Source organism: Xiphophorus couchianus, chromosome 7, assembly GCF_001444195.1.
Source record: "Xiphophorus couchianus chromosome 7, X_couchianus-1.0, whole genome shotgun sequence".
In the NCBI taxonomy this organism is placed as follows: domain Eukaryota; kingdom Metazoa; phylum Chordata; class Actinopteri; order Cyprinodontiformes; family Poeciliidae; genus Xiphophorus; species Xiphophorus couchianus.
In genome coordinates this window covers 12256663-12267413 of record NC_040234.1, presented here as the reverse complement: position 1 = coordinate 12267413, position 10751 = coordinate 12256663, and the positions used below count along the sequence as shown (strand labels likewise).

The window sequence follows — 10751 nt, the reverse complement described above, 5'->3', positions numbered from 1 at the left end:
AAATGTACAAGAAAATTATAAGAAATACTTAAGTAATAAATCTATGTAGGACAAAAGTCTCACTTTCTGCAGTAACATTATCTATCTATCTATCTATCTATCTATCTATCTATCTATCTATCTATCTATCTATCTATCTATCTATCTATCTATCTATCTATCTATCTATCTATCTATCTATCTGAAGATAATAAAAAATTCCTCTTCTCTTATGTTTTAACTAGAAACTTGATCTAAATGTACATTTGATTGCCTCTAAAGCGAGCAGTTCATTCACTTGAAGGTTTGTTTTGAAGCAGGAAAACACGACAAGCAAAGTGCGGGAAAATGAACAGCACTGTCCCACTCCTGTGCAGTAGATGGCGCCACACGCACCTCTAACGCTGGCTACTCTCCACCAATCCCACGAGATGTAGCGAGTGGGCAAGGACTTCTTTACTGTTTTGCTTTCGTCTCCTCCACGCTGGCCAATCAGAGCAGGCCGAGGCGAGACACCGCCAAGATCAGATTGTGAGAGGCGCTGCTGTGAGCTGGGCTAGTAACAGAGTGCATTTGCTAACTTGGGAAGTACACCGGTAAGATCCGTTTACTGACTTGTTGGGCGATACTGGCCCTCCGCGGCACAAAGCTCATGCAATTACGCATTCACCGACTGAATATTTTAAATTTGCATTAAAAACACAGACTCGTAGTTTACAGCGTGAACTTTGAGCTAACAGTAGCGCGGATCTGGATGACAGCTGGGAGTTAGCTTGTCCGCTAGCAGCTGGGCTAACAAAGCAGCGGAAATTACAGTTTCTCAACTAAGTTAGCACCTAGCTAAAGTAACCAGCTGGTAATTAACAGATAACTAGTTATTGATCTACTTTATGCAGTTATCTATTCTTTTTTTTATTGGAGTCTTCGGCTTCTATTGCAATAATATCAATAATTGTGTTTGTTTATGTGAAAATAAAAATGTTACATTTTAGGGCATATGTGATGTCTTTGCAAAGTTTTGAATTTCCTACTTTAAAATGAAAGTGTTTATAATGTTGACGCCTTCGCGTTGTTTTTGTAGGATAGGCAGTCATTACAAGATATTTAACCATATTTCGTAACTTAAAACAAAGAAATTGCGCTTCGAAATGTTTGAGAAGAAACTATTTGTTTTTAAAAATGCACAGTCTGTAAGATTAATCCAGTATTATCGATTAGTTTTGTTTTTGAGGGATTGGGAGGTAACGCTCACACTCAGACGCGAATAACATTAGATTAGATTATATTAGCAATCTAAAAACAAATGTATACTTAAGAGTAATGTATATATTTTGCAAGTTTTGTTCGCTCTTTCAATTTTGATATTTTTCATTCGCCTTAACCTGAATAAGCTTATTTTATACTGAGGCCGCTGAATTCACCTTCAACCCTTATAAATCCTTCTTGATGAACTAGGATGGCTTACTCAATTTTAATGTAGCAGCTTTCCAGAGGGAAAAGAGTTCAAGCGTCTGGGTTATTATTTTGTTACTTATGAATAAAAATAGAGTCTTCGGTAGTTGGCCAGCACCGATTGAAAACTACCAGCTGCCATACTTGACCAACAGGCAAATCCTGGCATCCCTTACTGAATTAGCGCCCCCCTAAAAAAGCGTGTAATGTAAAATAAACGCTCTGGGTAAATACTTTATCATCTGTGAAATATATATCCCTTCGATTTATTTGTAAAACGGATTAAGTATATCGACATTGCCTAGTTTGTTTCCTGTTTAGATGGGATTTAGACCTCCTCTTCCTCCATTCTCAAATGCCAACAACAGCCGTCGAAGAGACGAGAGTGCACTCGTAAGTGCACAGGTTCACCACTTTAACTCTGTTTAACGTGGTGAATGTCCATTTATTTTTCACAGTGGCAGCTCTTGTTCGGACGAGGCTGTGTTGTGCAGCAGGGGAGCAGGGTTCTCTGAATTTGTTGTGAATCGGCTCAAAGCGTGCAGGAGCTAACTAGTAGCAGGCTAGCAGCAGCGAGCTGAACCTGACGCTCGCTGTTAGCAGGGACGGCTAGCTAGCTGCAGTCAACAAAAGATTTCTACATTGCTGTCAACATGTGATGTGAAGGCTGCTGCTGTGGCGTGAAGCCCCGCTGTCTGTAGCTATATAGCCCTGTCGGTGAAGCCACGTCGGTAGTTTTGCGGTGTTGTGATAAAGTTAGCGTGCTTTCGTGACCTGTAGCAGAAGTTGGACGATGCCTCTCCTCCGGACGTGCTCGGTACCTGAAGTAGGCCTTGTGCACTCTTAGCGTTGTAAAAGTTCAGAGCATCTAGGGATGGTCTAATGTGCTTTTCTACATGCAAAATGTGTTCAGATGTGTCTCTCAAAGGCTCTCGGGGTCAAAAGTAAAACAGATTGATCATATCTTCCGTATGTTTGCCAATATGAAGGAGAAATTGGAGCTAACCAGAGAGATGTAGTTAGCTTTCTATAGTGTGCTCCCAGTCAGCAAATTGAACTGGGCCTTAGTTCACAAATAAGTTCAAATGATCCTTTGAAAACATGCGAATATACATCTGACCTGGGTTTAATTATTGAAATATATTATTTTTGAGTAAAACTAGAAATGTTCCAGTCATTGTAATAATTTATTCTTCTTTTTATTTTGCAGGAATCTGAAGATTGAGTGATATAATTTTTTAAAATCCTGACACAGAACTCCTTTTGGTCCTTTGGGATCATGGCTAAAGATGTAAGTATATGTGTACGCCTATAAAGATATTTATATATATATCTATATAGATATCTATATATAGATATCTATATAGATATTTCTTTCTTCATATATCTATATAGATATCTATATAGATATATATATAGCATCTTATTAGATTAAAATCCATAGTTTAATTTCTGCTACTTGAGAATAAAATTATGCATTTACATCAGTTTTGAGTTGGGGCTAATCTGACCCAATGTCGGCACCAGACCTGAGTTTTCATACATGCAAACAAACAATTTAATATCCATGTACTTAAACCTTTGAAGATAATTTTTTTTCTCTTTATAATGAACAGGTAAAATAACTTTGACTGATTATTTGACTTAAGTCTGGCTTGTTTTATTCTTTGAAAAGTTTGAATTACAGCTTTCTTCATTTATTTTGATTCTGATGCCTATTGAGACTGGATCATTTCTATGAAATATTCAGATTGTGACTCCTGACCAAACCAAAATGACTTGGCGATATTATTTACTGGTGTGATGAAACCACCTTTTCTACCTGGGAAAAGTTGAGTATGAAATGACCAAAACTACATAGGTACAAAATAGTGAAATGACCTGCTACCTTTTTTCTTTTTACGGTAAACAAAATAAATAGTAATTATGTTTTACTGAAAACATAATTACTATTTATGTTTTAGTAATTAGTAATTCCTAAAGGGGAAATTCTAAGCTGTGAAAACACACATAACCTTTTATCCTGAGTATCTGACATTAAATTCTTCTAAACCTTTTCTTGTTTAGGTCAGTGACGATAACCAAAAAATGTTCCTTCTACCCAAAGCCAGAATGATGAGATAATATTAAACTTACTAAGTCTTTAATTCAGAAAAGATCAGATGAGGATGTGGTGAGTTGTTAAAGTTTCGACAAGTTAATTTAAAACACTTGAGGTAAATTTAGGCACAGCTTTAAACTTATTTTAAGTTCAACACTTAAAGCACATCTCCTTCCTTGTGTGACATCATGAAAACATCAAAATAAATCATTGAGAATTGTGAGCCTCCACAAGTCTGCTTCATCCTTAGGTACAACTTCCACATGTCTGAAGTTGCAACATTCTTCTGTTCAAATTATTTTATGCGAGTATATCTTTCATACCTTTCAGAAAAGAGATGGGATCTGTATCCCAGATTTAAATGTTTTTGTTTGAAATTATCTAAATGAGAGCAAAAACCAGTGAAGAAAATTTTGTCTGAAGCTGGTGTGGAATGAAGGTGTCATTCAACACCATGTGGATGTTTTGCTGCAGGAGGGACTGGTGCGCTTTACAGAATGGATCAAAGTCAGGAAGTTGAAGTTTCGGCACAAACGGGTCTTGAAAATGGACTCGGACTCTAAGCATTGAGCGAAATTGGTTTGTGTCTTCAGGACAACAATCAGTGCTTTGGTGTGGCTGTCACAAAGCCTTAATCTCTAGCTCGTAAATCTCGACCCAAAAACAAAAGTTCTGTTCAAAGGAACGGACTAAAATACCAGCAAACTACAGTAAAAAGCCTAAAAGGAACCCCAAAATGTTTCATCCAAGTCTTACAGCCTAAAGGCAATTCTACTCCATCAAACACTGAGGAATGTAATTTTTTTTAATTTAAAGAACATACGAGAAAAGTCTCTAATAGAAATAATTTAGTTAATCTTAAGTGACCTAAAAAGGGAAAAATTTTGTTTGATTTACTCTTGAGAATGAGACAAAAGGCAAACTTTTACGCTTTATGTAAATTTCAATTGTAGACATTAAGACTTACATTCATTTTGCCTTCGATATTTGTAAATATCAAAATCAGCAAATCATTACAGAGAAATAGGTTTGTGGCTAAAATGAATAACGAGGCTAACTTGAAGGAAATATGAGTTGTTGATGGATTGAAAGTGTAATTTTCTTTTTTTACAGGCTGGTCTAATTGAAACAAATGCAGAGCTGAAAGTTTTCATCGATCAGAATCTGAGCCCTAGCAAAGGTATACCCTAATATTTGTTTCTTCTTCAGTATTTAAATAAAACTCTGCATATTTTTGAATGATTTTATCTAATCCATTCCCGTAGCATACATACAGCATTCCTTGTTGTTTGAAAGTGAACAACAGGGGGCAATGGAGATTCATTTGCTCCTCATCGCTGCTCTCCTTTGTCTCCTCTCAGGTGTTCTGTCCTTGGTTACTGTCCAGCCTACAGTTGCTCCCAAACAGCTTCTACCCAAAACCCTCGGGCCGTCTAATGTGAACGTTGCTGCACACATGCAGCATGTGCCACACATGGTGAGTGTGCATGGTTATAAATCTCTGTAAGGCCACCACAAGAAACAAATTACTGCAAAATTTCTCCAGATCTTAAAAAACAAACAAACACAGTTTTGCTTCATCTTTCGTAATGTAAGCCCCCCTATTATCATTGCGAGGTGACCGGGCAGAGGGTAGGTGCAGGCAGTTGATCCTAAGCTCATCAACTCTACAGTCAGCAGGATTACACCCATCATCTCATTATGTTGAAGCAATGTATACACAACGGAAATCAGCTTACATATCACCTTAGCGAAGGAATAGATCACCTATCCTCTGGAGGCCTACTCATGTTGATGTTGGTGGGGATGCACATGTTCACCAGAAGTCCAGAAACGTTTTCCAGAAAAGCAGAAGTTGGATGGTCTGATGCTTTGATATGTAAAGGAGACTCAGGACCGAGTTTAACAAGATTGATTCAAACCTTCAGACTGAGCAGCTGTAGTTTCTCTATAACCTGATATGAGCTTGCCCTTGAATTAAATCACCTGCACTATCATAGTCAAAGGTAAAATTCACAATGCTGTTGAATATGAAATCTGAAATATTAGATAGATAGATGGATAAATCTTTATTGTCATTGTCACAAGGACAACGAAATTCAAAGGGTGCCATCAGTCAGTGCACATGCCCAAAAACAAAAAATAACTGTTGTTATTACTGACCCTATCAGTAATATAAGGTCTTAAAAAGCTTTGTTTCTCTATGGTTATCAAGTTTTTGTCTTCCAGTGTCGTCTTCCATTCTTTTTCTGCTGCTCTATTAATAAGTATTTATAAAAATTTACTAGATGTTAAAGTAGACAGATACTTTATTAAGCCCATGTGTTTTGCAACAGCAGCAACAACAAAAACAGGCAAATGGGTAAAAATGATTAAAAAAAAAAAAGTACGTCGCATAAAGTAACCTGAACTTGAGTTGCATTCAGTCATTTTAGCTTTTTAAATGCCATAGACATTAGCTGTTTAAGAAAGTTCCTTTCTAATTGAAACTTTTAGTTGTTGTCAGACAGAAAATATTACTTCACTGTTTTAATGTAATCTAATCCCTGTTAAATGCGTTTTTTTCTAAAGAATATCAGTTAAAGAAGATAAAATTTTCCGTTTACTGCCCCATACAGTCGCCGGTCAGTCTAATTGTTCTCGCCAATTCTGCCCTCTCCTTTGCAGGTGATTGGAACGCCGCAGAGGCCGACGGTATCGAACACGATTCTGGTAAACAGTCCACACACGCCCAGCTCCCAGTTCCTAACTCAGACCCAGCCCGCTGATGCCTCGCCCTGGTCGTCAGGGTGAGTTATTGCTGAGCTTTGTGAAGCTTAAATTCAACATAAAGTACCTTTCAAAAGCATACATACTCCCTGCATTTTTATAGCATTTTGTTACATTACATGCAAGCAAAACTTGAGAGTATTTTATTGAGATTAAACAGCATTAACAAACACATAAAATTGCATAATCATGAAGTGGGAGGAAAAGGATCAATAGTTTTAAAATACATCTCAAATAAAATCTAAACATTTTTTTGTTTTTATTGAACCCCTACAAGTTGATTGTAGTTGAACCCCATTTTATTGAGTAACAGCTGCACATCTGTACAAGCTTATGTACACTTTTGCTCTTTTTTGAAAACACCTGATGCTCTTTTGCATTGGATGCAGAACCTCTCTGCGTAGCCATTTTCAAGCATTTCCACAGATTCTTAATTCAACTTAGATCTGGAAGCATAATTTGATCTAAAAAATTTCGCTGTTGCTTTGGCTGTTTGATGCCATTCTCCTAGTTCTCGTTATTTTGAGGATACTTTTTCACTTTTTCTTTCAGTCACGTTTTGGTATGTTTGCAGTTGTGGCAAATTAGTAAAATTTTTTGATTGAACTATGTTGGATGTTTAGAGCTTGGGATATTGTTTTTTGCTTTCTCTGCTTTCTCCTTGACCTGTCAGTCATAATTATTTTTTGTTCTTCATGAATCTCTATTTACTCTATTTACATGGACTCTATTTACTACTTATTTAAAAAAAATAAAGTATATTATTTTCTTTCTATTTCTCACTTATGTAACCATTATGGGTCTTCCCCATAATGTTTGAAACGTAAAAAACTTCAAGGTGTGCGAGTGTTTTTGCACAGTATTCTTGTCTTCCCAAGTGAAGAAGTTCTCAACGTGTCACCATATTTAGACGTGTAGTGACTGGGCGGGGGGGCTCTGTCCACAGAAAGCGGGGTAAAAAAGGGGAGAAGAATGGAAAGGGCCTACGGCATTTCTCCATGAAAGTGTGCGAGAAGGTGCAGAAGAAAGGAGTCACCACCTACAACGAAGTGGCAGACGAACTGGTGGCAGAATTCAGCTCTTCAGACAACCACATGTCACCTAATGACTCGGTGAGTGTTGGAGTTTTCTCCAAAGCGAGACGGCGGCAAAATTTATTCAAAATCGGTACTTTGTGGTAATTAAGCAATTTTCTTTTCGTCTTTTTCCCCAGCACGTTTATGACCAGAAAAACATACGGCGGCGTGTTTACGACGCGCTCAATGTGCTCATGGCCATGAACATCATCTCCAAAGAGAAGAAAGAAATCAAGTGGATTGGCTTGCCCACCAACTCCGCACAGGAGTGCCAAAACCTGGAGGTACAGAGGAGGAAACCTTTCCCACCTCGAAAAACCCTGTCTCCAAACATTTTACAGCTCCACGTCTTAGCTGCTGCTGTTTGATTTGCTCCTCAGGTGGAGAGACAAAGGCGGCTGGAGAGGATTAAGCAGAAACAATCACAGCTGCAGGAGCTCATACTGCAGGTGAATGGAGTGCTTGTACCAATCCTGAAGTGGATCATTCAGACTGAACCTTCTTTACTGATACAGTGGTGTAGTAAAACATATTTTCTCAATTATTTGTTGTACACACTTAAATGAGTTTATACTGATCATCTAAAACAATTCTTCAGCATCTGTGGGTCAAAATTCCACAGATTTAATGCAAGACTTGATGCCATTTTTTTTGCCAATACTCAAAGGCAGTGCAATGGTGGCAGAACCGCTTATGTCTAACTTTAAAATAAATGAAGAAGCTATTGGAGTATGATCTGCAGAACAGGGAGATCTGAGAGGAATATTTTGAAAATGAAGTATATAAATAAAGTTGGTACTAGATATTTTACGGTGGTGTAAAATGGAAATCATAAGTATTTGCCTCTCTGATAAAATCAAACCCCAGACAATAAAGTATCTGGCGGCTACTTAACAGTTCATGTTTGTGTCTTGACAGCAAATAGCCTTCAAGAACCTCGTTAAGAGGAATAAAGAGACAGAGCAGCAAGCAAACAGACCCCCACCTCCAAACTCCATCATCCATCTTCCATTTATTATCGTCAACACCAGCAAGAAGACCGTCATCGACTGCAGCATCTCCAACGACAAGTACGTGATCGCCAGCTTTTTTTATGATTTAAATGTAACTCTGGTAGAAGAGAAACTTTCACATTAACATGATTCCGGCAACTTTTGAACTTGTGCGAAGTCCACACAAGGAAATTAAATGGCTGAATTGCCTCATTACGCACTCAAACGCTACAGAATCCTCTCTAAGGCATTAACATTGTGGTGCGAATCTGACGTTTTACCGTGTCTCTCGTTCTGCTCCTTGTCTCCAGGTTTGAGTATTTGTTCAACTTCGACAGCATGTTTGAGATCCACGACGACATTGAGGTGCTAAAGCGCATGGGCATGGCCTGTGGCTTGGAGGTGGGGAAGTGTTCTCCTGAAAACCTAAAAATTGCACGAAGCCTGGTGCCAAAAGTCCTGGATCCTTACGTTATAGGTAAATGGTTTCAAACTTATGCCAGTGTCAGAAAGAAATGCGGTTAAGATGAAAATAAAATGGAGAAACAGTTTGACTACATTAGGAGACATTTTCATTCATGTCAGGTTATTTAAATCTATTCAGCAGTTTTTAGCGAGTAAATAGTTCAGCAGCCGTCATGTGTTCACCGTATTTGTCCAAATAATTTTCTTGAAGAGATGTCAAAAGGCCCCATCAGCAACGTCTACATCACTGGAGGCTCTTCTGCCAATGGAGGTCGTTACACTGCAAGGTGGGAAGCAGATCTTATTATCTTATGTGTGTTTTTTTTTTTTTCAAGTTTATCTTAATTTTGACCTTAATTTCTGCTTTTACTTCGTAGTGACGGCTGCACTGACGGCACCATGGCGTCCAGCTCAAACGACTCTCACTACAGCGGGTCTCGTGTTGAGACCCCCGTCTCTTACATGGGGGACGACGACGAGGAGGATGAGTATGAGGAAAACGACGACGAAGACTAACCCTCCCACAGCTCGCCACTCCAACGAGCGCAGTCCTTCAAACCACAGTCACCATGGGAGTCGAATCTCCCTTTTTTTTCGTGTGTGCTTCTTGAACACCCCCAGCCCCCCCTCCCCTGTGTCCCACGCCTGTATTTCTGTCTGGCTTTCTCAGGGCTGTAGATGAATATTGAACAAGCAGAGGCAGCTCTCTGCTCCCGAATCACGTGCACCTGCACCACAGCTCTGGGGGGAGGTGCGATCCAAGGGAACTGTAGGCTTTTTCGTTTTTCCTTTTTTTTTTTTTGGTATTTTTTGTTGTTTTTTTTTTTTTCTTTTCTTTCTGACTCTGCCACCTGAAGTCTTTGTACGTCTAATCCTGTTTATCAATAAGCCATCCCACTATAAAAACACACTGCTGTTGGAGAATGTAAAATGTACCTGTTTAAATAGTTACTCTTTTATTATTTTGCTATTAACCTTTGGCAGACAGACATTATGATCAAAATGTTCCCTAATATGTCTGCGTTAACGTGCTGTTAGTCACCTCCGTGGGTCTTGGAACGGCGTCCCTGGTCGGGACTCCATCCGACCCGTCGGTACATTTTCGTTTTGTGTTCTGCACAATGATTTAAAATAGTTTCCCATTGAGTTGGGTTGGCTTCCTCCTGTTTTGTAGGCAGCTGCTTTCTGATCCTGTTTGCTAGTTTTGTTTTGTATCTGTTTTTATTTTATTTTATTTTTTTGTATTTTGGAGTTGAGGAATTTTTCACCGCCGCCCTGTTGACGCCTCGGTAGTGTTTACAAAACATGGCAGCAGCGAGGTAAAGACTCATAACCCAGGCTCCTGATAGGTAAATAAGCTTTGTTTGTTAATTAAGTATATAAATCCTACAAAGATTGTAGCTTATAGTATCCTTTAGAGGCCAGTGGTTAAGATAGACCTTTCAAAAATTATTGATGTAACACAATGTGTGGTTGTATAGATCTTTGTGTATTCCCTTCAAAGATCTCCCTTTTAAAACTGAGCAACACATGTACTGACTCTTCCAAATACCTTTTCTGTAATCTAATATAAGTTTGCAAATTAAACTATAGATTGTTTTAATAAGTTTGCATCAAGTGCTTTTGTTGGAAATTGAAACTCTGAAGTTAAAGACACATACTGGATCTCACATTTTGTTTTATTTACTTTAACCCTTTCATGCATAGTGGTCACGACAGTGGACAGCTATCTAAAAGGCATTTTCTTGTGCTTCTTGTGGATTATGTTATAAATGCACACAGACCACTGAAGTGGACACTAATGCATCCTAAAATATACCATCAACTACTGGCCATCAGCTGCAAATGCAAGAAATTATTTTTGTTAAATCCAATATGGCCGACAGACAAAGCATGCCAACCGACGCTACTTCTACT

General features: G+C 38.4%; 1 protein-coding gene across 2 annotated transcripts; it reads left to right on the top strand.

Moving 5' to 3' along the window:
- The first annotated feature begins 432 nt into the window (after nucleotides 1–432).
- Nucleotides 433–10440, top strand: tfdp1a (transcription factor Dp-1, a). Of its 2 annotated transcripts, none has more exons than XM_028023889.1 (12): nucleotides 433–575; nucleotides 2642–2722; nucleotides 4646–4712; nucleotides 4894–5009; nucleotides 6200–6321; nucleotides 7248–7413; nucleotides 7515–7661; nucleotides 7758–7826; nucleotides 8296–8447; nucleotides 8681–8847; nucleotides 9046–9121; nucleotides 9212–10440. In XM_028023889.1, exons 2-12 carry the CDS (start codon nucleotides 2711–2713, stop codon nucleotides 9348–9350), a joined length of 1233 nt encoding a protein of 410 aa, XP_027879690.1. In that variant the 5' UTR covers nucleotides 433–575; nucleotides 2642–2710; the 3' UTR covers nucleotides 9351–10440. The 2 variants fall into 2 exon arrangements, with proteins under 2 accessions (XP_027879690.1, XP_027879689.1); XM_028023888.1 differs by lacking the exon at nucleotides 433–575 and adding an exon at nucleotides 1729–1824.
- Nucleotides 10441–10751: the final 311 nt, after the last annotated feature.